The following is a 25,673-nucleotide window of genomic DNA, read 5'->3' as shown; positions in this document are numbered from 1 at the left end:
CGCGGCCGCCAGGAAGTCTTTCCGGTATCCGTCGTGTTCGCATTTTAGCAAAACGCTAGCCGCCACAGACGCAAAGAACCAACTAAGCGCGCTAAGCTCCTCCGCCTTCCACCCCCAGGCTCTTAAGCGGGGAGGTTCAAGTATTAATTGATTGAGGATAAGTTTCTTGCTTTTCTTCGGATTTTCCTTTTTACGACTTACTTGTCTGAACTGTCGAGTTCTTCTGTCAAGATATCCATCAATACACAAACATGTCGTCCGCAACGAAAGTTTCGAGAATCGGAGAAGAGTAGGTTGTTTGTTGTCCTCTGTGTCTGATTAGAGCTCTGCTGACTATTCCATTTCATAGACTCTGGAAGTCAGTAAGCTGAATGCCGCATTTTTGACTCTTGCCTCTACCACTAGTCTCTATGACTACCTCAGACCCGTGCGATGAGCACCACTAATACGCACCCTTACTTTCTAGAACGAAGGTTGACAAGGTCAACGCGGAGCTGGTCACATTGACGTATGGAACGATTGTTGCGCAACTATGCCAGGACTACGATAGCAATTACCATGAGGTGAATAAGCAGTTGGAGAAGATGGGCTACAATATCGGTATGCGGCTTATTGAGGACTTTCTGGCAAAGTCGAATGCCGGTCGATGTGCCAATTTCCGAGAGACGGCAGACATGATATCAAAGGTGCGCCTTAGCAGCGAGTGGCACTTCTCTAGTGGAGAAACATAGATTCGGGGTTCCCTGTATGCTGACACGACACAGGTTGGGTTTAAGATGTTCCTGAACATTACGCCTACCGTAACAAACTGGACAAGCGACAACAACCAGTTCTCCCTCATATTCGATGAGAACCCGCTAGCGGATTTTGTCGAGCTACCTGACGACGGGCGAGCGCAGGATGAACTGTGGTTTTCGAGCATTCTATGTGGCGTGCTCCGGGGTGCCCTGGAAATGGTGGGGTACATTCTTTTGCTGTCGATTCCAGCAGTCACTGATTACCTTGCTCTTAGGTCCAAATGCAAATCGAAGCACACTTTGTTAGCGATGTGCTACGAGGCGACGACACAACAGAAATGCGAGTATCGCTTGTGAGATATATTGAGGACGAGATGCCGCCAGAGGAGGACTGAACCTGTCGTTAGACAAACTAGGGCGTCCGGTGTTGGGGATTTGGATCTCTTCTACTTCTGAGGAGCTTAAATATGGATACATACTTTTCTCTGTTAATAAATAGCTGTCCCATTATTACCCTTTCTTCTACTCGCATTTTTCGCATTCACTCATCATCCTCCCGACTTTTCCCAGCCCCTTCCAGAGACTCATCAATTTGCCAAATTAGATACGTATAGATTCCTATCCATGGCGCTACAACATAGCCCCAATATCCTTCATTATTGAAGAATATCCCAAGCGCAACCTAGGGACTAATCTGCCTTCCCGCTAGCAAACTCAAGTATATATACGTACAGTAACCTTTTCTGTTCTCAGTTCCACCACGAAGATCAACTAAGACCAGATACAGTCCCTCACAGATCCATGATCCCCAGACTACTTACTACTAGTAGCAAGCTACGCTACGTTACGAATTCTTCCAAGATAGCCTATCAACCGAGGAAACGATTCGTCTTGCTCCGGTTGCACATACGTACCGACCTCCTAGGTAGGTAGAGTTCCTGGTAGTACTGTAAGTAGTAGATTACCTTACTATATCTGATAAGTTGGGAAAATGGTGCTAGTATCCCAGAAACGCTGTGAGCTGTGAGCTGTGAGCTGTCAAATGCACTTGGAACCTGATCTTGAGAAACTACCTATATCGTTATTCTGGGGGTGTATACTACCTACCTAAGTATTGGGAGTGGGCTGGACCCTCGTTTGTGTTTTTGATTTATGCTTTCCCTTGATTAAGTTTGAAAATGCGGAGTTCATGGTAGTGTAGTGTAGTGTAGTGTAGTGTAGGTAGGCAGTAGTTTCAACGAGTACCATAGGTACGAGTAGAGTAAGAGAGACCTGGAAGTAGATTTCTTCAAAGATTTCTAGAATTGTTATAGTCGGTCAACAGGCCAGCTTACCGCGATGTACATAGTAGTTTGCGAGTCAACAATATACCGAAAGACTACTTGTCCCAATGTCAGCCTGAGATCTGTTTGGCGCTGCCAGCATACCAGGAGCCAGACAGAATACACGTACATACATCCCATTCCGATAAGATGGCATGTGAGATATCTGCATTGATGAGCTTTGCCACTGTTGATGAAAGCTTGCAGGGACCACAGAACTGGATGTTTGGTAGGTGGCTTGCTAAAGGTGTAATGAGTGTGGATGATGATATCTTGCTTTGGGTGGTGTACAGCCAGGGGCGCAAGGAGGTCAAATCAGGTTTTCTCTTTGTTTGAACCCCTCATTCTTTTGCAGTCCCCGCCCTCTTCTTCTTGAGTATAGACAGTGTATACATATTCGCTACCAAATATATTTTAGTTGGGTTGAGTATTGAATCCACCACCCCATCGCTTCGCAGATAAGTCCAAGGTGGAATTAAATGAATAATCAAATGGCCCAACCCCAGACTCTGTAGGTACATATAGTATACTCGTAACTCCGGTAGGATTCTGGATGATGGGTTTGGAATGCGGTGACAGTTCTACTCCATATGGAGCTAGATGATCGCCCTGATCGAAGTTAATGGGCGTTTAGTGATCCGCCTGATCGGGCATTGGTATCAGGACAGGATAGCTACACAAGAGCTTTCTCGACACCAATTAGAATATTTATAATAACATTTGTCACTGGTAACCATTTACCTTAGCAGCATACTTATTCTTTTCTCACTTCAAATCGAGACGGTCAAGTATAGAGGAGGGGATGCACCACGTGATAAGCTAAACTTCAAGGGGTCAGTCAGGACATCTCATGCTGTGCTGGGAACTACGCAGCGGAAAGAGACCCTGAGTGTAACAACAACTGATGCATCGATTCTTGATCAGTCGATCGATCTCTCATCTCTCTCTTCATTAACTATTTCTACTTCCCCTGCCGAAGAGTTTCTTTTCTTTTTCATTTTTAAGAACCCTCCTCGACGTTTGACGCTGTTCTTCCAGAGAAACCGGGTTACAGCATTGAAACCATTCTGCGACGGCCACCTACTACTGTCCGAGCAGTAGTCCAACCTGCCTTACCACTTTTCCCCCCAACCTCCGAAGCACACCACATCATCGCGATTCTTGTACAAGACCCCTCTAAATTTGTCTCCTGTGAGTAAAACTTGTTTAATTTTCTCTGATTAATTATATATCATTTCCTGGCTTTTTTTTTTTCTTTTCTTTTTCCCCTGTTTCTCCTTCCCTCTCACTTTTTTTTTTTTTTTTTTTGCCGCCTTCCCTTCTGCATGCTCAGAAGTACGCTTGGCAACGGCATCTCCCAGCCCTCCCGCAGTGTTCCGATCAGGATAATCCGGTCCGAACAAGCGACTCCCGCCCAGCCCAGCAGATTTGACCAGCAGAGGAAGTGAAGGAAGAAGAGAAGAAGAAGAGCGTCTGCACCGCGCCTGATATCCACATCCCAACTCCTCCTCTTTCTCCTACTCTCTCTCCTACTCTACTCGACTTCTCCCTCTCTCTTACTTACATTATTCCCCCCTTCCCCCCCCCCCCCCTTCTCCTCCACCCTCTTTTCCTCTTCCTCTGATATCCCACTATATACTTCTTTTTCCATTATCTTTTTTCAAGATCCACCGCTTTTCCTGGTCTTGATTTTCGCCTCGTCTTTCCTCCACCCTTACCGCCCCTCTAATCCCCTCTGGACGGATTCCCGCAAGATCGCTCTCTTTCTCTCTCTCTCTATATCTTTCTACCCTATTCGTATTCTATAAGGGTCTTCAAATAATATTCCTTCCTATTGAACTCTTTTTCTCGTTTTGTCTCGGAGTGTTCGCTGCCTTTTTTTTTTTGGATCGACCCTTCTCCTTAACATCGCCCCCGTCTTCGCCTCTTGTCCCCTGTGTCGCTTGTCGCCGCCTCACGTCCTCCCACATTGCGTCTTTCTGCGCATCTGGACCTCGGGCTGGGATCTTCTGACAGATGATATAGTCGTGCTCCTCTTGTTTATCTATACCCGTCTATTATTTACATTCGGGACGAATTGTGTTACAGGACTCGTTTCCTCCGCGCGTAGGAAAGACATTGCAGATTCTTTCCTCTTGAATCTGCACTCGTTCCTAAGCGTGCAAACGCTGCTCCTTTACGCAGACTCCCCCCGTCTTACCTCGTCGCGAGGGTTCGCCATTAACGTCCCTCTGACCTTCGCGCATTCGTGTCGAACACGATCTTCTCTCCTTTTCCAACTCCCTTCCTGCTGCGCGCGCATCTGATCTTCCTCCAGTGGTGAGATCTCTCGCCCCGAGACGGTGGATGCGCGTTGGATCCATTTAACTCGTCACCTTTCGCCGAGGACAAATCTAACAGGTGAGGGTGGCTGAGCCCCTTGTACACGCCACCATGAACCAAATGAATGTTGCTGGGATGAACCCCGGTGCTGGAGGCCCGGTCGGAGGTGTTCCGATGATCAATAATGGCTCGACTGCACCTCGTAACGATGGAACTATGACCAATATCCAGGATGTGATGATCAACAACCTGAACACGTATATCTACGATTATTTCTTGAAACGCGGCTACCACGACTGTGCAAGAGCTCTTGTGAAAGATGAATCGATTAAGCTAAATACCGAACCCCCCATTAAAACGAGTCCCGGTCACCGTCGCGATGGCGAAGTTAACGGCATCGAAGGCGACGCGATGATGACAGATGGTAAAGATGGCGAGAAATTGAAAATCCCCGACGATCTTCCTCGACCCAACCTGGGAAGTGAAGGCCAGCAATCTTCCTTCCTTTTGGACTGGTTCAGTTTGTTCTGGGACTTCTTCTGGGCCCAGCGCAAGAAGGGTAACAGCAACGATGTGAGACAGTATCTTCAACACACTCAGGTACGCGCATATCTTTTATAATGCCAACGTCCCCCAGTGTCAACCTCTAACATTTCTGCGCCGCAGAATTTGATGCGCTTCAGGGAGCAGCAGCATAATCAGTTATTACGGAACCCTCAGCAAATGATGCCTGGTCAGATGAACCAGCTTAACAACATGCGACGCAACGGCATGGTTCCTCCTAATCTCCAAAAGACCGTCCTGCAGAACAATACCGGTGGCTTGTATGCACCCTCCCTCTTGCCCAAAACATTCATTGAGTATCCACTGCTGTAACACCCCCCGCCAGAATACTGATTTCTTTTTGTAGCTCTCAACAGCAATTGGCCCAACTCCAAAAGAGCCAGCAAATGCAAATGATGCAACAGATGCAACGAGAACATTCGGAGATGGACCTGAACGGCCATCGTCCTCAATCCCCATCGTCCGCCGATAATGCACCCTCCCCGTCGAAGCGTCCCCGTCTCGAAGGCGGCCATATGAACGGACAACAACTCGCTCCCAACGGACGTGGCCAGCCACAGGCTATGCCAGGTCAACCGAATCCCGCATTATTGATTCAGAATGGGCTCAACCCCCGCCCCATGAACCCAAATCAGTTCCAGGCTTTCCAGCAGTCGGGTCCGGCTGCACAGCCAAAATCAATCCAGGTATATGCTCAGAACTTGGCTCTTCATCACTCTCGCTCAGCAATGAATAATCAGGGCATGCCGAATGGTTTGATCAATGCCGGCGTTATGCCGAACCAGGGGGATCTGGTGCCCATGCCAGATGCTCAGGGTATGTATCCGATGAACGGCGAATTTTACGGCGCGAACGGCCAAATGGCCCAGGTAAGGGCTGGGGTTCAGACGCCCGGTGGTCAGCATGGGAACCACGCTCTCCAGGATTATCAGATGCAGCTTATGCTCCTCGAACAGCAGAACAAGCGTCGTCTGATGATGGCTCGTCAGGAGCAGGACAGCATGGCCCGTGGACCCGACGGCCAGCCGCTTCCTGGCCAACCACTTCCTGGCCAGCAGGGACAACCACCGCAGCAGGGTCAGTTGCCACCGGGAACCTCTCCCCAGGGTAGTCGCACCGGCACGTCGCCGAATCCCAACGATCAAATGAAGAGGGGTACCCCCAAGATCACCCAAACCGGTCTCCCTGGCTCCCCCAGTGCCGCCGATGCGATGGGCCAAGGCCGTGGTTCCCCCGCTGCGATGAACTTTGCCGGTACCCAGATGCCTCCTGAGATGGCCGGAGCTCAGTTCTTCATGAAGGGCATGCAGGACGGTATGCCCGGTCCCAACGGTATGCGACCACCCAGCTCAAACCCGGCATTCACCGGCCCCCAGATGGGTCAACCGATTCCTGCGGGTGTGAACCGCATGCCAAATGGGGCCTGGCAGCCACAGCAAGGTCAACCCATGGCACCGCAGCAATCTCCTGTCGTCCAACCTCCGACTGGGACGCCTCAGAACCAGAACCCGATGCCACCCCCCCAGGCTCCTCCAGCTGCTGGTGCTAATGCTGGACGAACCCAGCCTCCCTCTCCCCAGACTGGAGCAGCTGCACCACCGACACCGCAGCCTGGAAACAAGGCCGCCCCGAAGAAGAAAGAGCCAAAGGGAGCGAAGGTAAGTTCTTCCATGCATTTCATTCCCCTGCCCTCCCCTCCCCCCGGTTTTTTTTTTTTTTTTTCTGCGTGTCATTATTAACTCGGTTTTTTATAGCGACCCTCGAAGAAAACTGCTACAGCTGCCGCAGCTGCCGCGGCGGCGGCGGCAAACACTGCTGCTACACCCTCGTCTGAAGCAGAGCATCCACCAACCCCGACACCATCAACCCCGATTACTCCCCAACACCCTAGCTCCTTCAACAAGAATGGTGCCAATGCCACTACCGGGGCTCCGCAGCAACCAACATCCGCCCCTGCTCCACAGCCACTCGTCCAGCAGCCTCCTCCCGACCAGACCCAGCAAACATTCAATGATCTTAGCATTCCTGATGTAAGCTTTGTCTCGTGTTTTCTGAAGTATTCTCTGCTAACGCTATTCTTAGGCGTCTGCTTTCAACCTTGATTTCAGCGCACTGGAGAACCCAGATATTCTGGAGAGTTTCGACTTTGACACTTTCCTCAACACGGATACGGACTCTGCTGGGTTTGGTTTTGACCCTAGCATATCCTATCCAGATGGTGTAGAGACGGCCACAGATGGCCTGTGAACAAAACCTAGTGGTTTTTTAGTTCCAAACCCCCATATACCCTTGCTTTGTACATTTCGCCAAACCTTAACCTGTGCTATTCGGCTTTTAACCTCTCTTCGTTTTCTTTTTCTTTATTTGTATCGACATGATTTGGATATGTGCCCGTGAGACTGGCGTTGGTGTATCCTTTTCTTGCATATCCTTCCTTTTCATTTTGCTCTCAGGAAGTCTGACAGATGCGTGTGCTGATCTGCTGTGAAATTTTCGAGATCCTTGATTCTATTTCTTCTTCTATCATTATTATTACTATTACTACTACTTATTTGGTTAATTTTCAAGTTCTCAAGGGCCTCTCTATGTGTGTGGTATTGCTCTAGCGTCCGTCATGCTTTTAATACCTGACTAGCACATTGTGTGTCCTTCGCTCTGAAAGTTTCTGTTTTTTTTTTCTTCTTCTTCTCCTCGTCCTTATTTCCCACACTTCCCCCTCCCTTATTGCTTTGCTGTCTTGCTTTGTGGCGTTAATTCATGGGACCTTAGTCAACTGTTCTGACTAACTCCTCTCTGGGAATGGTTTGATGAATCCAGCAAAAATCTTCATGTCTCTTTTTTTTTCCCGTCCTCTCCCTCAGTAGTTTATTCCGTATTCTGTATCTTGTGTCGGACATATATTTTATCCGCCTCTTTTCCTCTATGTCGAGGTTCTACTCTACTCTACTCTACTCTACTCTACTCTACTCTACTCCGTACTTTACTTGTCGAGAGAATGAATACTCGTCAATCCCTCACGCAGTTTCACCAATCAACTCAGATATAAAGAGGTTGCGCCTTTTTTTCTACCTACCCCTAACTGCATCCTCGGATTTTCATACCTCAACCCCAGGGACATTTTGTGGCTCTTTGCGGAGGCATGCAAGTGTGCCTAGCGCCTCGATGGGCTTGAGCTTTCACATATTCAAGCTTTGGATTCCTGTCGTAATCAATGCTTGGCTACTTACTCTCTATGCTCCGTTTGTCTCAAAACGAGAATAAGAATAGACAAGTCTCTGAGTAGAAGAATGAATATATGAATTAGCGTAATGAATAAAAAGTACCGCACAAAGACCCTCCCCACCGCTGGTGCATATTAATAGAAAGAGAACGTGTCCCGTGAAATACAACTAAGCTCAAGGAAGCCGTAGAAGAATTCCTCTTTCGAACCATATCAACAATGGTGATAACCTGCTACTCAATCTCCTCAATTCCAGCTGTGGCGGTTACGAGCGTTGGCTGTGAATCGAGGAAGCAGTCCAAATTAGCTTGAAGAGTGTGATCTCCCGTACAAGATAGATCCTGAGACGGAGATAGAAGTACCGTCTCTCCTTTATGGACAGTATGACACTCATCGCGACTCGAAACAGAGAGCTTCCTTCGAGCATCAGTGGGAGTTTCCATGTTACCGCTGGTATGCAAGGTAAGTTTGGAATGGGTTTGGTGTGCCTTGTCGTTGTCTTTGCGTGGGGTTTCCACTTCATTCTCTTTATTTTCCAAGGATATCCCCTCCTTTTTACCCTTGACAGCGCCACTCAGGTTAGGATGAAGTTTCGCAGCCACTACTCGTTCTACAGTGGGGTCCGTTGGACCAGCGTTTGATTTCGCACTGGATCCAGATACATCCCTGGTTCCTGGGCAAGATATCTCTTTCAGAACAGAGGCAGAGGTGCGGCTTCCACCCTTAGAATAGGAGACGGACCGAGCTTCTGCGGCAGCGGAAAGCTTGGCTCCCATAGGTAATATACTGGTGGAAGGTGCACTATTCTGTGGCTGGGTGCTGCAAGAAAGCGGCTTGGGGGGACTGAGAGCTTCGATAAACTGGCTGTAAGGTTCCTCGTTGATCGGGGAGACTATGCTAGGGTGCTTGCTATGTTCGTAACTAATACCGGTCATGTTGGAGATTGCCCGACTGCTAGTCGAACTTGAGATATAATCTGGCATGGATATATCCTCCCAGGATGGTCTTGCGCCGCGATGACGCGCAGATGGGTCAAGCACGTACGGATCGATAAAGGGATCAACAAATGCCGTATCTGGGGGGGCCCATCTGGGTTCTCTGTAGGGGCCTTGCCATTGTGGTATATGCCCCGGGTAGGGGTTACCTTTCCAAGGGTTTTGTAGTGCAGGGTTGTTAATAATTTGATTGTTTGTGGTTAGGGGATGCTGGAAATTATTATTATGTCTTGTTGGTGAATGGGCATGTGCGTCCTCGGGATCTCTCAAGTCGCTCAAACAAGTTCTGGATTGGTACTTGAAAGGACGTGGCTCTCTGGTCCACAGAGAAGCATTTGGCCAGGCAATGCTTGAGCACTCCAGCACATCTGTTACTGGTCAGCATAAAATCGATGAAAAACTTAGGGTACCCAGGATTGTAACTTGCGTAAAGGGGCGTGTTGAAAGGAAAAGGCGATTGTTTCTTTGACTCGCTCAAATGGTGGGTTTCTGTTTGGACGGGAAAATCCCTCGGCGAGCACGACCCGAATCCTACCGTGGAGGTCACTTGCATCCCAGTGCCTTTGTTCCAGGATCTCCTGGTGAAATGGTGGGAAACGCAGCAAGTCCTGGTTGCCGTTCTTATCAACATCTATAGAGTTCGTTAGGCACTGGACTTTTCAAGGGACGGTTGACGGAAGCGTGGGAGGGAGGGAATACGAGAACTGAGATCTGGATCAAGATAGCTTTATTAGTATCCCAGCTACAACAGTGGGTATATGAATCACGTACCGAGAACCTGAGGCCAGCTCGATCTCTGACTGAAAACGCTTCCCCTACCGTGACCAAGCAAATGGTTAGACTCCGTGGGAATCCGCTTGGTAAGGGGCAGTGGTTACTTACGCAACACATAATCCATCCACAAAAACTCTGGCTTCGAAGAGTAGTACATCATCCGGCTGCAGAAGGCTTTCCATGAACCGGCTCGGCTGGGGTTGGTCCCAGCAGTGGACGGACACCCGAAAGGGGGTGTTGGTGGCCATACTTGGAATGAAGGTGGTGAGAACTGGAAGCTGGCCCAAGTTGCCATGGGTTTGGTAATAGGCGGCTGGGTTGAGAAACCCCGGATTGTGTAGATAGGGGGAGTCTAGTGAATTGAGCATGGATTGATTATCTTTCGACAAGCGAAAACTAACCTCGATCAGGAGTCACAAAACATTGGGTTTTGAACTCCCGGACAGGTACCTTGGAAGTCTCCTGGAAAATAATCACATCCCAGCTCTCGTACCGCATTCTGACGGACTGACTGGCTCTAACGCTGCGGTCTGTTGGTAATACAATGAGAAAGGAAGAATCTGGAGCCGGAACTGGAAGGAGGTAGAGAATATCAGCAGTAAACAAAATCACAGCTACATCCACATGAAGGGACAACGTGGGTTCAACGAAGTAAAAGGGCTTTGGGATAGAAGGACGGTAGAAGAGGATGCCTAGGACTGAGCTAGGGGAGAAGGTGAAGTGCGATCACGGTGGGCATGGGGGAGACCCTGCCCGAACAGGAAGTCCTTCTTGCATCCCAACCACAGCCAGGACGGCAAAACTTGGGGAAAGCGCGTCAAGGTAAGATTCAGCCTACTAGGTATATTCGTGGGTACGTAGATGCTCTATTGTATACGAGCCCTAATGATATGAAGAGAAATTACACCAAGAGAGAATTGAGGAATATCGAACACCGTCTGTCTCCATGCGCCGGGGACTCAAGGCTGGCGGTCTGCATCTCGCCATCTCGACTCAAAAGAGAAATGAAAGCGCCAGGACAAAAGCAACAGAAGAGAGTTCACTGCCTAGCGAACGGGGAATCATCCATAAGAATAGTGACAAAGGGAAACACAAAGTGCCCACCGGTGTCCAGAGAAGTTGTCAAAGCGCCTCAACCGGACAGGACGGAAATGCACCTACTAAGAATCGCAATACTAAAGCGCCCAGATTTTGGTCATGATGTCAACATTATGCCGCCCACATCCTAGAAACGCATACAGTAGCCTTCAACCGGGACTCCAAAAGGTCGCTAAGGTGGCAAGTAAGCACGTTCAACCCAGCAGCTACAGAATAACGAAGATTGAGTGAGGAAACATGACCCAGTCCTAGACGACACCTTGGATACGCAGCAGCAAAGAGCAGGAAAACACAAGACCCAGACTCCAAGGCACCACGGCAACCGAAAGTATCGAACGGGCAAGAAAGCAATGTGCCCCGGGATGGAATGAGTTGGGGGAAATAGAAGGCGAATGAAAACAGTGTTGTACAGGCCAGTCTAGCAATAAGAAAGCATGACTTAACATCCTCAAAGCGGAACAAAAATTCGATTTCATTTCCTTCATGGAAAAGACCTCGGAAGATGAACTTTTCGCAGAATGCCTGCCCATAGAGTATAGGGAAAAAGACGTAAATGATTGTTGTCATACGCACAACAAACCTATGGCCAGAACATAATGGCAAGATAGAAAGAAAAAAAAAAAGGGGGGGGGGGGATTTGAGAAGTTTGGGCATCTTAAAAAAAAAAAAAGGAAGAACTGCGAAACTAAAGCATGCAACAACATTGAAAAGAGAAGAATAGGTAAGAAGGGGAAAAGGCGGGATAAGTTGGGGGGGGGGAGCGAAAATGATGAAAACCCCAGAATAGGGTGAAATAAGAGCTCAGATCTTGCTAAAAATGGAAGCGCTCACACATGATGAAGTACGTAACACAGGAGAAGATGCCCATCAAGAGCTATAGAGGGGAACTTTCGCAGAGATGAATAGCAAATTTGATATAACACACAAAAGACCCATCATTGAAAGGACGCAAAACTCCTGCTGTTTCTTTCAGATAAAGGAACGCTTTTCGTTTACTGAGACTAGATTAGCATTAGTGGGGGGGGGTTGCTTTATGAGAGGAGAGATTCTTTTCAAGAGCATTGATGGAGTACTAACCTTCATAGGCGCAAAACCACCATACTGATGTTGGGGGGGGAGATACATGGGAGGGGGAGGGGGGGCAGGGCGGTAGGGGCTACCGGCGGGGCCCGAGTTGTTCTGAGAGCGGCCCCAGCTCAGGCGCACGCGCGAGTTACCAATAGGGTATCCCTGCATTTGGTTGATGGCCATCTCGGCAGCATGGCGCTGAACGAACTGGACGAAGCCGCAGCCCTTGCCAGGAGGGATCTTCACGTAGGTGATTTCACCGAATCCCTGGAAGAACGAACGGAGCTCATCCTCGGTAACGTAGCCAGAGAGACCGCCAACGAACACAGTGGTGTTGTTAGGATCAGTGAACTGGTTCATTGGCTGAGGAGCACCGTAGAATCCCATTGGAGGAGCACCCATGGGGGGGTACATGTTGGCAGGACCAGGCATACCCATGCCACCGGGCACAACGCCGGGACCCTTGTTCTTGGGGGTGGCGGTGGAAATGCGCATGGGGCGGTTTCCGCAGTAAACTCCCTGCATCTCGCTCAAAGCGCGCTGCTGATCGTTCTCATCGGAGAAACGGACGAACCCGTAACCGCGAGACATGCCGCTGATGGGATCAGTCATGATCTTCGCGGACTTGCACGAGGGGAAGCGGCTTTGGAAGAGAGAGACGAGCACATATTCGTTGACCTCGGGGCCAAGGTCGCCAACGAAGATGGAGTATTCGGGGCCGCGGTCGTCACGGCTACGGTCAGCGAGGCCACCACCAGTCGCCCAGTTCAGCTTGAAGAGGCGGTTTGTGTTAGGCATGGGGGTGCCATTCAGAGACAGGGCCTTGGCCGCAGCAGCGGGAGAGGCGAAATCGACGAAACAGTAACCGGCATTGCTCCTACTACCAACATTAGGATCACCTCCTCGAAACAGGAAGAAAGTACGGCGTTGCAAGATGCTCACCCAGAGAACTTGTCACGGATCATCTTCACGTTGACCTGCTCGCCCATCTGGAACCAGAGGTTGCGGACGAAATTCTCATCAATCCAAGGCTCGAGCTCACCCATCCTGCGATCAAAAACGATTAGATACTTGTATCCAGGAGGATCAGGGGGCGCTTGTTGGAAGGGTGCATACCAGAGAGTGGTCTTTCCATCATTGCCTTGCTGAGAACCAGCGGGAGCTGTGGGCTCGCCGGGGGCTGGACCCTGGAATTGACCGGTGGTAGGGTCAGCCTGGCCAGTCATGGTGGTGTCGGCTGAAGCCGGAGCTCCAGGAGCAGCAGCGGCAGCATCAGCCGCTGGGTGCTGGTTCTGGAACGAATCGAAGTTTTGGAAGGACATGTTTGGATGAAAAATCCGATGATAACAATAGATACGATAGTGAAGCCTGCGATGTTGAAGAAAGTGTTAGTTCGATTCCGTTCTGTTGAGCAACACGTTCCACCTTCTCCATCTCGCGAAGAGGTCTATTAATCAGCATGAATTGCGCGTACCTTTAAATTTCAGGTAACAAGCAGACACCCAGAAACAAAACTTTTCTATCCCGGAAACGGCCTGTGCAACTTAAAATTTCGTTGGCGTCGTCAAGTAGAACAGCGTGCGATCGTTGAGCACTTGGAAATGACTGAAAGTAATATTCTACTTCAGCAAAGGTAAAAAAAAAAAAAAGAAAAAGAAACTAGGTGATTAGCGATTTCGTCCCGGAAACGAGGTAATTTCAATGCGGGACCGGGATTAATCAGTGACAAGAGGTGTAGGTGGAGGGAATATCAGAGGGCACAGATTCAAATTAAAAAAAAAAATCGCGAAAGCAATCAGGAGCAACGAAATCGAGTCTAGGATTGCCCTGAGGAATTGATCTGGGAGAGACAGGGAGAAATGGCTGGACGTTGATTGCGGGTGTGCTTTGAACGTGCCAAGACGAGGGTTCAGATTTAGGCGGCTGAAAAGCGGGAAAAGGCGAATGCGAGGGTGGAAACGAGTGGAACGAGAATGAAGAGCGAGCGATGGTGGCAAGAATTTGTAGGGGCGATCAAGTACATTCAACCCATCGCCGCGTTCGTCGATTCCCCCCCTCTCTCCCGCGCTCGGTCCGATTGCGACCGTCCAAGTCGAAGAATCGATTTGTTCACGTCACAAAAATGCGCCATTTTGAAAGCCCAATGATGTAGTTGAGGTCAAGAAGGGGTGGTGAATGGCGACACTGCTGTCCAGAAATTGTCCAAAGCGTTTCCATCCAGCAGCAGGCCCATGTTGGGAAGCGATGGGCGAGCGCATCGTGATGGCAGAGAAGCCGAATGTACCAGGGCTTGAACAAGACGTCATATGTGTAAAACCCCACCCCCAAACAGTCACGACACTGAGGAGCAGAGATTTGATTGTTGACTCTTGCAAGACATCGAGATTCCATGGCGCGTACCAACAGGAAGGAAGGGATAAGGGCGGAGACTTTGAATGATCCATGTCTCCCGGGGATAGTCTCAAGCGAGGGAAAAGACGAGGTAACGACAATCCCGGTCCAACAGACGAAGAGAAATAGGGACTTACCAGACAAATGCAAAATCAAAAATATAAGCGACCTTGAGAATTAAGTTTCACAAAGTGAGAAGAAAACGAAATAGATGGGATAAAAAGCGTCACTTTGGTGTGGCGCAAAAGAAAGTATGCGTTAGAACAGGGACGTAAGATGATGGGGAGATAGCAGAACTGGAGAATCACGATAACTCCCGGAAGGTGGAGAAATAGGAAGAAATAGATGAAAAAACAAAAAGTAGAAAAGACACAAAGAAGAGTTACAGGAACTAATCCGCAAACCGACTCCGTGCTTTCCGAAAAGAACAAGAAAGGGTGGGAGAGGACCAGGAAGAAGGACTGAAGGAGAGGGAGGGGGGATATAATGAAGAGAGGAAAAAAAAAAAAAAAAACGGAGGAGGGGTAGATGAAGATGAATTCTTCAAGGATGGAGGGGAGAAAAGAGAAAAAGAGAAAAAGAGAGAGAGAGAGAGAGAGAGAGAGAGAAAGAGGGAAAAAAAGGGAAAAGGGAAAAGAAACGAGACGAGACGAAACGAGAGGGAAAGAAGAACGATGGATTTTGCTAGTACTAGGGCAGAGAGAGAGAGAGAGAGAGAGAGAGAGAACAAACGAAATTCTAGTATTCTAGTAATAAAATAATAATAAAAAAATAATAATAATAATAATAATAATAATAAATAAAATTCAAATCAAATAAAAAAAAATTTACTATCCACACACACAACGGCCTAATGACACCACCACTTTTTGTTTAATGTGTAGGTACACTTCCTGATGCTGGCCTGTGAGGAGGAGATGAGGGGCGAAATTTGAGAGCGTTTTCTGTTGGTGGGACAAGAGAGGTCTTTTACCGAATAGGATGGATTTTTTCATTTGGATTTTTTTTGACCTTCCTCTCTCTCTCTCTCTCTTTCTTTTGTCTTTTCTTCCTTCGTTTTGAGGGTCGTGGGCTTACTAGTAGGAGATAGTTAACTAGTGTACCTAGGTCCATCCTGCTTACTTTTCATGAATGGAGTGTGATCTATCTTACAGATGTTGAGAGAAAGTACACCAACCCTCCTAGTCAGTAGATAGTCATTTTACTGATGCAGGGGAATCAAGGCTCAATTTAAAGCATTCATCACATAAATCTAGTTGTTGACTATTAATTCCTCGATCATTCGTTACTTCTATGATGATTTCATTGATTTTGGGTAGCGCGTACCGATCTTTACTAGAAATACAAGTACGGTATGGTATATACCAACCAAGACAGGGCAGATGACTTCTGCATCCTGCGGGTTTACAACTTGACATGATTCTTATTTCCATCGCATGCACTATTATTAATCTCTTCAGAGGATGGGGATGAATATAACCCAGCAAGGATCTCCCTCGGTTGTTGCCTTTTGTTTTGTCCCTGGACGAGAGCGACCCAAGAACCGGGATACTGTGAGATCCCCTCTATGTTTCTCTCCATCCATGGCTTCACCGCCCATTCCGCCTTCTTTCCCAAGGTTAGACATTATTATGTCTTCTTAGGATACCCAGGAATACTATCGAGATTCACGAGGCAAGGAGAGAAGAGGTCGAGAAAGAAAGCCTGATTGTGGGCAAGACAATACATATTAATAATTGCACGAAATCTGCAAGGACCTGACTGATGCACATGCGCCAATGTCGTGAGCAACTTTTTTTTCTTCCCCCATTCTCGCGCTGTGACTCGTCCAGTCCCATTCGCGTCCCATGGGCTTATCGTCATAGGCGTTGCCCGCGTCTCCGCCGGGGTTCTGAACGCGCTGGGATGATTCGTTAGATCGGCTTCTGTTGCAGTCACGCCAGTGCTCATTGTTCCTTGGGTTGACTTGAATAATGGGACGCTGGGAGGGCTGAAAAGTTTCAACCAAAAAAAGAAGGGCTTGAAATTTGCCCCCACCGAGGAGGCCCGAAACCTTGGATCGTGGAGCACTTTTTGGTGGATTTGTGCGTGCAAACAGAGTTCTTTGACCAGAGAGATATTCTAGGCAAGAAGAGTGAGTCTCAAGTCAAGATTGATCGAGATTAGAGGAGTAAGATCTACCGGGGTATTTACATTACAATACTCCATACAAAGATGGAGTATTTCAGCTCCCACAGAAACGATGAAAAAAGCACCTGAAACTCCAGTTTATGTTTATGGGATAGACTCCACACCTATCACTACAGAACCATGGGATTCTGGACTTGATATATTTCCAATTGGCTGGAACATTTAGACGCGAAGGTTGTACTCTGTAATTCCGTCCACAAACTTCGAACTCGATATCGCTCCGTATTTACTCGAAACGGCTTTTGTCTTTGCCTTGATCTAACGGTGTCCATTTTCTCAACCTGAGTTACCGTGATCAGGGACGCGTGCGCGACGTGATCGACCTCGCTAAGTTATTCCTACATACTACAATTTCCATCCTGTTATTATTATCCCATCCTTCGCTAGTTACTTGACTCGACTGGCATGGCATGAGCAAGGGATCCATCCGTATTGACCCCTTTTGAATCCGTGGAGATGAAACGAACCTACTAACTACGAGTACTAGTTACCCTCACCTTGCTTCATAGTTTACTATACTAGTAGCACAACGAGAGCCTGACTAGGTAGGAATCGAATCGTGCGTTGAATCTACGCTTGCCATAACAGTAAGAATCATTCATACCTTATCTAAGTACGGAGTAGTACTAGGTACCTAAAGACAGGCAACACGGCGTGCCTGGATTGAACTGCTTCCATCCCTTGCAGATACCTAATTCCACCGATCACCCTTGCAAGTCCAGTCCAGTCCCAATGTATGTATGTGTGTGTATACTATACTGCACGTAACTACATTGGACTCGGGCAGTTCTCTGTATTATTACCTAGGTACTCAACCGTGTATAATAGTTACGTTATGTCTCCTTTCGGCTGTTGTTGCAGCCCCTTTATAATCTTATCTATCTATCTAGGTATATATATATATATATATTTCATAAGATTCTGTACTGAATGATAGACTCACTGAAATGCAGTTGTTAGCGTAGAGAAGATAGAGAGCCATCCCTAATAAACCAGATATCAACCCAACTGGAAGATTTCTGCTATCCGAGAGTATAGAATGATCATGTCATGGAGACAGGGGAATAATATAAGGATGTACGTACATATATGATACAGTGGAAAGAAACCAACTTGGGATGAATCACTGTAATTCAATTCAGACCTCTCCTTATTCTCCCCATCAGTACCTTTCACTATCTATACCCACCTAGGTAGGGAACTATAACAACCTTATAGTCTGCAGCTGATCGCTTATGGCTTAACAGCTAACTAGACTTTTGTATCTGTATCTTGCCTATAATACTGGAAAAGAGTGGGATGACGGATCAGGAGGTTGCCGGAGTCTGGTTCAAGGTTACTTATGGTTATGACTGATACTCCATACATAACTTGAAAAGTACTACGAAGTAGTAGTACTCTAGTTACAGGTACGAGTGCCAGGGTGTCAAGAGTAGATGATACAGACGACAGACAAAGATCACTCAAGACTATCCTTACAGGTATCAACAGCGTCTCCCCCCCCCCGCCCCCCATCCGCCATATCCACATCACAAAACTCCCCCGCCTGCCCCAGCTCATCTCCCAGCAGCTGAATCGTCTTCTCGTACACCTTGGCCGTCTCCATCTCCCATTTCCCCGGCGTTTCCTCCGTCCCGAACGCATCATGGCCATCAAGACCGAATTCGTCATCGTCATCGTCATCGTCATCCGCCTCAACCAGTCCATCCGTCTGCTCTCGAGCCTCTACAACAGTCACCCGCGATGTCTCCGCAATGCTCTTGATCCTGACCTTCTCAGTCATAGAAACCACATTGCGCCGGCCGCCCTCGAACCCAGACAGCGGGACACCGCTCTCCGAATCCTCCCCGAGAACCAGCGAGGCGAAAACCGAGTCCAGTTTGCGGAGAAGACGAAAGGTAGCATTGGCTGCGAAGGGGTAGTCTGGTAGATACGTGTTTACTAGCACAGCCAGGGAGATTAAGTAGGGGATTTGGAGGGATGCTAGATGTAGTTACTTTTAAGTTAGTGAGGTATCCTTTCCCCCATTCCAAACTTGCAAAGAGGATAGATAGGATAGGATGAAAAAGGTAACGTACGAGTCCCGCTAACCCAAAGCACATCCACAAGACTCTCCACATCCTTAGCTACCTCTTTGAAACTCTCGTAGCCCTTTTCACTGGCTGGTAGCGGTGCGCCAGCCTGCTGCTGCTGGTGCTGCTGGTGCTGGTGGCTGTCGTCGTCAAAGGCGGCACTGAACTTCTTCGCGTGCCGTCTGTTAATCGAGAGGATCGTCTTGTCGATGTGATTGATTACCGTGGTTTCTTTGATAGACCCCGCCCGGAGTGGATGAGATCGGGGTTTGGGGAGAAGAGAGGGCGTCACTGTGGATGTGGACGGTGCGGGGGAGAGCGCGGAGGAGTGCATGAAGCCTCCAGCTCCAGCTCCAGCTCCAGCTCCACCGAAAGGTTCCGAGGCAGTTGCCATTGACTTTAGCTTGCTTTAATCTGGAGTGGCTAGAAAATGGGGTTGGTATGTAGCTAGCTGGGCTGGTGGGAGTGCGCGGAGTTCGGATGGATCACAAAGTGTAGTCCCCAGCTCGGGTAGATACAGGTCGGACAAGATTTCGATAGACTATGTTATGTACTGTAAAAGAACATCGGGCTACAGATTCGAAGCAATTGATATAAACTTCTGAAGCAGTTCAGCGCCGAAGATGTCATGCCAAGAAGCTTTGGTGGTCTGTGCGTCGTCAGGCCATCGATATTTCTTATTATATACTTATAGTACTTAAGAGTACAGTTACTATATAAACTATGACCATAGCTCTATAACGCTGGTCTAATGTTTCCAGTAAATTAGGGGCAGTTTAGAGAAAATACACCAGTTAGGGGAATTATTTACATGGAGGTAGATGTGTATGCATGATATGATGATGATTATTTAGTGTATTGGACAGTGCATTGGACAGTGTATTGGACACCCTACATACTCCGCCAGCATCAGTAAATATCCCAATAGGCAGTGAAACGAAGCAGTGCTTGGAAGAGAAGAGCATTTCAGGAGTGAGAAGATTTAGTTATAAAGCTGGTGTTTGAAGGCAATGCATGACATCGAAGGAGTCTTGCTACTCTGGCCCCAGCGGATTCATCATGAAGCAAAGGAATCAAGACAAGGAAAGATGAATGCACTCACCCTATTCTGCCTCCTTCATTTGCAACAGAATCCGGAATCCTCTATATCATGACTAAAAACTTTTTGGGTAACCCTAAACGCCTTGCTAAAGATAACGAAGCAACAACCCACACCCATCACTCAGGCTGCACCAGTTAGCAAGACCTCCATAAACGAAGAAAGGAAAAGGAAAAAAAAAAAAAAAAAAAAAAAAAAGACTCACCCTAATCTTCCCCTTGCGCATCTTCAACATCTGCAACTTCTTCTTATCTTCATCAAACTTCTTCAACAACTCATTCTGCCGTTCCTTCCGCTTCTCCCGAGACTGGAACCGATAAAAGTCCTCAAAGCCCTGGTCCTTCTTCTTCTGCTTCTCAATCAACCGCTTCGCCTCCTCCTCATGCGCCGCAGAAGTAAGCTTCGGCCCAGTCGTAACAGTAATAAAGCCATCCTCGTCGGGCTCCTGGGCCTTGCGCATAGCCTCCCGCTTCCTGGCCTCCGCAACCTCCCCAAAAACACTCATGTACTCGTTCACCCTGCGCAGCAGCTCAGCACGCCCAGGGTAGCACATGCGCTGGTGATCCACGTACCGCTGTACCCCCAACGCAGACACTTCTTTCTTCTTGTTGTCCTCATCCACTCCCTCCCCCCACACAATACTACCAGTGGCGCCACTCTTCTTCTTTTTCGTCGTCGTCGTCGTCGTCTGCTGCTGCTGCTGCTGCTGCTTCGTGGCCCGCCGCACAGCCTTCAAACTACTCTCCATACTTGCGCGATCCACAAACACCACAACGGCATGCGCCCCGCTATGCTGCAGCCCTCTGTCCCATGTCTCTGGTAGCCCTGCATTCTCTAGTCTCTCTTCCAGCTCGTCGGCCGTGACGCGCTTCCGCTTTCTCGAAGCTCTTGTAGAGGTTGCCGCCGCTAAGGGGGTAGCTTGTTTCTTGGAGGACCGGATCGACTCAAAGTCCACGCGCTCGACGCGGCCCGCGCCCAGCTGCGTGCCGAATAAATGCCGGAGATGGGTTTCGGTTGTGTCGATGGGGATGTTGACCAGGAAGAGCGAGCGTGTGCTGTCTGGGTCGGGGATCCGAGGTTCATGTGGTCGGAGGTAGAGGTAGTGCGTTGCTGGGGTTGGGAAGGAGGGGGTTGCTGGGAGTTGGAGGGGGAGGATTGTGTAGCCTACTATTTCTTTCATTTTAGGTTGTCTCTTCCTTTTCTTTTCTTTTCTTTTTCCCCCTATGGGTTGTAAAGAAGGGATCCTTGAGAGGTTGGTATGGTGTGGTTGATTTTTGTCCGCGGAGGTTTTGCGCGGAATTTTTTTACTGCGCTAAGGCGGAGAGAGATTATTGGTTGCGGGCAATACAGTCGGTGATTACCTGACGCCCGGTCCCACCTGACGCCTGATTTCCCCTTACTGACTGTTTTTTTGATAATTTTCAATAACTTATATCTTAACTAATATAGGTTTAATTAAAGCTGTGATAGAAGTAATTAACTTGTTAAAGATTAGTAATTTAATTAATTATACTAAGATTATAAAAGAGTTTAATATTAATTAAATAATACTATTAAGATGCTACTGCAGGGTATAGTACTCTAAAGACTACTAATATAAATAATAGTAAGTTTTTACTAATTAATATAAAAAAGAATTAATAAGCTATATTAATAAGCTTATTAAGTAAGGCCTCTTTATATCCTATAAAATACTTTAGAATTTTATAAAGGAAATTACTAGTAAAAATGTCACGGCGCGAAGCCGTAGTACCTATCTAGTTAGATTCTGCCTTGACTGTCCACCCTTATCCCTGTATTTAAGCCATATTATCCTTAATCCTATTATAGCTCTTTAAATTATATCCTATCTATTACCTAATACTTATTATTCTACTATTCTATCTAGTTAGCTCTTAATTAATAAATATCTAAATCTAACTTTACTCCCTAATATTATATAGCTTCTCTTTATTAGGAGTTAATTATTACTATTATACCTGCCTTACTACTTATATTATTTAAAGATATAAAAACCCTCCTATATAATACTCCTAATAAATTAAGATAGTATATTACTAAGATATACTAGTTCTTTATTATTATTATAAAAAAATTTTATAAATTATTTACTTTATATTTTATTATTACTAATCTTTTTAATTATATTTAATAAAAAGATAATATAATTAAATATTAGAAAATATAAGTTAAAAAAATTTAATAAAAGTTATTTAAAATACTTATTTAAAATAATATACTTTTTTAATTATTATCTTTTTTTAAAAGAAATATTAATATTATTATTCTTCTTATTATTATTATTACTTTTATTATACTTATTTTTATTATTTAAATCTTTAAATAACTTTCTAATCTTAATAAGTTTAATAATTAATAAAGTAATTTAAGATACTTTATTTTTTAAATTTACTAAAAAATAATTATAAACCTTAATTATTTTTTAACTTTAAATAATAAAATAGTTTATATAATTAGTTACTTTAAAAAAATCTTATATATTTAAATCTTATTATATATTTAAGATAGAATCTATAAATTAAATAATTATATTAAAATTTTAAAAATCTTAAAGAAAATTTTTAGAGATCTAAATTTAAAAATTAATACTTATATTAATTTATTTTACTTTTAATAAATTTACTATAAGTTTAATATTTTTTTTACTAAATTTTAATATCTTATATTAAAAAAAAATATAAATAAAGATATCTTACTTATAATTTTAGAATAAGCTATTAATTAAAAACTTTAAAAAATATTAATATATTTTAAAGCCCTATTATAATATTATAATTTTATTAATTATTTATAAAATCTAGAAAATTATTATTATTATTATATAAATATTACTCTATTCTTATCTATAAAGAATTTCTAGCCTTTCTAATTTATTTTAAAGCTAACTTCTACTACCTAAATTCTTATAATCCTTATTAATCCTATTATTACTATTACTCCTACTAAAGACTTAATAGATTTATTTATTACTTATTACCTTAATTATTAAATCTAATACCTATATTATTATTATAGTAATACTAACTACCTAGTAAGTAGCTACTTATACTCTAACTAAAAACTAACTAGTTATATTTTTATATTTACTACTAAACTAGACCTATACCCCCTATTAACTAGAATCCTACCTATTAAATACTTTATATTTCCTAAATTAAAAAATAAAGTATCCCTAATCTAAGCTATAATTAGGAATACCCCTAATACTCTCTCTACTTATTAAAGATTATAATAACTAGAATAATAATAAAGAAAAAAAATTATTAATTTAAATTAATAATTCTACCTATTAATCTAGAAACTCTTAATAAAATTTTACTAATCTTTATAATAATTAATTCTAAAATTAAGAATAAATATTTTATAAATTATAATTAAATTATAAATAATTAACTAGAAATATTATTATTAAGAAATCCTATCTTATTAAGGGAATTTAATAATATTTTAGTAAAATCTAGTTATATTACTTATTTTATTTATTTAATTTAAAGAATTTATAATTATACTAAAAAAAATATTATTTTTTTTATAACTTAATTTATATATTTTCTTATTATTCTTAACTTATTTTAGTTAAAGATTTATAATCCTTAAATTAGATTTATTAATTATACTATTCTATTTAAAAGTTCTTATTATAAAAAATACTATAATATACTTCTAAAGTTTATAAAGATTTTAATATTATATAATATATTATTAAAAACTTTTCTTTAATATTTTAATTCTTACCTTAAATTTTTAAAAAATTAAAATATTACTAGAATCTTAATTACTACCTATATTATATATACCTACTATAAATACTAGATATTTATTACTATTATTACTAATATTAAAGCTACTCTAAATCCTATTATTATTATTAAATCTAAATTATAAGAGTAATTATTTCCTAAATTTATTAAATTTTATAATATATTCTTACTAAAGGAGGTTGAGTACCTGCTACCTTATTAATCTAATAATTATAAAATTAAACTACTATCTAGAAAAATCCTACCTTTTAGGAGTTTATATAGTATATTTTAAGATAAACTAAAAATTCTAAAAAAATAAATTAAAAAAAATTTAAGAAAAGATTTTATTTACTTTAATTTTTTTCTTACTATATTTCTTATTTTATTTATAAAAAAACCTAGAAGAGGCCTATAATTCTATATAAATTATTAAATTCTAAATATAATTATTATAAAAGATTATTACTTACTATTATTAATAAAAAAGATACTAAATAATCTAAAAAAAATAAAGTATTTTTTAAAAATTAATATTATTTTTATTTTTAATAATTTATAAATTAAAAAAGGATAAGAATATCTTATTACTTTTTAAACTTAATTAGATTTATTTAAATCTTTAGTAATATTATTTAGGCTTACTAGAGCTCTAGTATTATTTTAGAGATTTATTAATAAAGTTTTATATAATTATCTAGATATTTTTTATACTATATATTTAGATAATATTCTAATTTATAGCTAAACTTATACTAAATATACTTATTATATTTAATAAATATTAGAATACTTATAAGTAATAAAACTTTATATTAAATTTAGTAAATATAAATTCTTTATATATAAGATAAAGTTTCTAGAACTAATTATAAATAAAAATAGCTTCTAAATAAACTTTAATAAAGTAAAAATAATTATTAAGTAAGAAATACTAACTTATTTAACTAATATTTAAGCTTTTATTAGCTTTAAGAACTTTTATTACTAATTTATTTATAATTTTTTAAAAATTATTAGATTATTAATTAATCTAATTAAGAAAGATATTAACTTTAATTAAATACTTATTTATTAAGAAATATTTAAATAATTAAAAGCTATTTTTATAAATACTCTAATATTAAAATCTTTTAATTAATTAAAAAATATAATTCTAGAAATTAATACCTTTAATTATATATTTACTAGAGTACTATTATAATATAATAATAAAAATATATTATACTTTATTATATTTTTTTCTAAAAAATATTTTATAATAAAATATAATTATAAAATTTATAATAAAAAATTATTAATTATTATTTATTACTTTAAAAAATAATATCTTAAATTAAAAGGGACTCTATTATTTATAAAGGTTATTATAGATTATTAGAATCTAGAGTATTTTTGTCAGGGGGCAGAGTCAGATTCAGATATTCATTGACTAGGAGCTAACCAGACAGAATAGTAGAATAGTAGGTATTAGGTAATAGACAGGATATAGCTTAAAGAGCTATAATAGGATCAAGGATAATATGGCTTAAATATAGGAATAAGGGTGGATAGTTAAGATAGAATCTAATTAAATAGGTACTATAGCTTTGTACTGTGATAGTACCCTTCTCCTTAGGGTTGAGCTCTGTTAAGACTAGGGAGGAATTGGCTGGGGTTTCTCAGGATAATAGAGGTAGTAATTATTTATTAATTAGTAAATATTTTCTAAATATTTAGCAGGCTCTTTAGTTAGCTTGTTATATCTAATCTACTTAATAGTATATTATAGCTTAGGTTTGTTATAGTCTTAATAAACTTATTAGGAATTAAGAACTTTTTTAATTTTTTATTTTTTTAATTCTTCTACTTTAATAGGTAGTAGTAGATTAGGGTGTTAATTAAGTAGAGAATTATTAGTAGTAGGATAGAGTAAAGATATATTAAATATAGGATAGATTCTTATATTTTTAGATAATTTAAATTTATAAGCATGCAGGCTAATAATCTTCTTAATATAGTATAGCTTGAAGTTCTTCTAATCTAATTTCTTCTATAAGTAGAGTATTTAGATATTATAG

The 25,673-nt window shown here is 42.9% G+C and overlaps 9 protein-coding genes across 9 annotated transcripts; 2 read left to right on the top strand and 7 right to left on the bottom strand.

The window, feature by feature from the left end:
* Window positions 1-180: 180 nt before the first annotated feature.
* P175DRAFT_0501049 (TRAPP complex core subunit BET3) lies at window positions 181-1,402 on the top strand. Its single transcript, XM_040897079.1, has 5 exons — window positions 181-289; window positions 350-358; window positions 467-686; window positions 765-956; window positions 1,013-1,402. The coding sequence occupies exons 1-5, from the start codon at window positions 252-254 to the stop codon at window positions 1,130-1,132; spliced, it is 579 nt and encodes a 192-aa protein (XP_040753588.1). The 5' UTR covers window positions 181-251; the 3' UTR covers window positions 1,133-1,402.
* Window positions 1,403-4,492: 3,090 nt separating this feature from the next.
* somA (putative cAMP-dependent protein kinase pathway protein (Som1)) lies at window positions 4,493-7,192 on the top strand (the record flags this gene model as incomplete). The annotated part of the gene is made up of 5 exons (XM_040899898.1): window positions 4,493-4,981; window positions 5,048-5,205; window positions 5,292-6,603; window positions 6,700-6,975; window positions 7,028-7,192. 5 exons carry the CDS (start codon window positions 4,493-4,495, stop codon window positions 7,190-7,192), a joined length of 2,400 nt encoding a protein of 799 aa, XP_040753587.1.
* A 1,206-nt stretch (window positions 7,193-8,398) lies between these two features.
* On the bottom strand, window positions 8,399-10,432 carry P175DRAFT_0435695 (uncharacterized protein; the record flags this gene model as incomplete). Its single annotated transcript, XM_040893750.1, has 5 exons — window positions 8,399-9,517; window positions 9,571-9,810; window positions 9,939-9,975; window positions 10,043-10,286; window positions 10,336-10,432. The coding sequence occupies 5 exons, from the start codon at window positions 10,430-10,432 to the stop codon at window positions 8,399-8,401; spliced, it is 1,737 nt and encodes a 578-aa protein (XP_040753586.1).
* A 352-nt stretch (window positions 10,433-10,784) lies between these two features.
* On the bottom strand, window positions 10,785-11,702 carry P175DRAFT_0501044 (uncharacterized protein). The gene has a single exon (XM_040897078.1). The coding sequence runs from the start codon at window positions 11,684-11,686 to the stop codon at window positions 11,144-11,146; it is 543 nt and encodes a 180-aa protein (XP_040753585.1). The 5' UTR covers window positions 11,687-11,702; the 3' UTR covers window positions 10,785-11,143.
* Window positions 11,703-11,855: 153 nt separating this feature from the next.
* Window positions 11,856-13,632, bottom strand: P175DRAFT_0215586 (RNA-binding protein). Its single transcript, XM_040892607.1, has 5 exons — window positions 13,575-13,632; window positions 13,217-13,468; window positions 13,043-13,147; window positions 12,110-12,977; window positions 11,856-12,033 (listed from the first exon to the last, which is right to left on the bottom strand). Exons 2-5 carry the CDS (start codon window positions 13,420-13,422, stop codon window positions 12,025-12,027), a joined length of 1,188 nt encoding a protein of 395 aa, XP_040753584.1. The 5' UTR covers window positions 13,423-13,468; window positions 13,575-13,632; the 3' UTR covers window positions 11,856-12,024.
* A 582-nt stretch (window positions 13,633-14,214) lies between these two features.
* P175DRAFT_0531741 (uncharacterized protein) lies at window positions 14,215-14,544 on the bottom strand (the record flags this gene model as incomplete). The annotated part of the gene is made up of 1 exon (XM_040899897.1): window positions 14,215-14,544. One exon carries the CDS (start codon window positions 14,542-14,544, stop codon window positions 14,215-14,217), a length of 330 nt encoding a protein of 109 aa, XP_040753583.1.
* Window positions 14,545-16,022: 1,478 nt separating this feature from the next.
* Window positions 16,023-16,616, bottom strand: P175DRAFT_0215535 (uncharacterized protein). The gene has a single exon (XM_040892606.1). It carries the CDS (start codon window positions 16,439-16,441, stop codon window positions 16,121-16,123), a length of 321 nt encoding a protein of 106 aa, XP_040753582.1. The 5' UTR covers window positions 16,442-16,616; the 3' UTR covers window positions 16,023-16,120.
* A 1,575-nt stretch (window positions 16,617-18,191) lies between these two features.
* On the bottom strand, window positions 18,192-19,308 carry P175DRAFT_0457641 (general transcription factor IIH subunit TFB6 family; the record flags this gene model as incomplete). The annotated part of the gene is made up of 2 exons (XM_040894658.1): window positions 18,760-19,308; window positions 18,192-18,664 (listed from the first exon to the last, which is right to left on the bottom strand). Coding segments are annotated over exons 1-2 (861 nt in total), but the record flags the coding sequence as incomplete, so codon positions are not given.
* Window positions 19,309-19,521: 213 nt separating this feature from the next.
* P175DRAFT_0501042 (putative ribosomal small subunit assembly protein) lies at window positions 19,522-21,111 on the bottom strand. The gene is made up of 3 exons (XM_040897077.1): window positions 20,058-21,111; window positions 19,856-19,980; window positions 19,522-19,644 (listed from the first exon to the last, which is right to left on the bottom strand). Exons 1-2 carry the CDS (start codon window positions 21,030-21,032, stop codon window positions 19,972-19,974), a joined length of 984 nt encoding a protein of 327 aa, XP_040753580.1. The 5' UTR covers window positions 21,033-21,111; the 3' UTR covers window positions 19,522-19,644; window positions 19,856-19,971.
* Window positions 21,112-25,673: the final 4,562 nt, after the last annotated feature.

The sequence above is a fragment of the Aspergillus ochraceoroseus genome, assembly GCF_002846915.1.
Source record: "Aspergillus ochraceoroseus IBT 24754 chromosome Unknown P175scaffold_3, whole genome shotgun sequence".
Taxonomy (NCBI): Eukaryota; Fungi; Ascomycota; class Eurotiomycetes; order Eurotiales; family Aspergillaceae; genus Aspergillus; species Aspergillus ochraceoroseus.
Note: the sequence above shows the minus strand (reverse complement) of the source record. Positions and strands in the feature narration are given on the sequence as shown.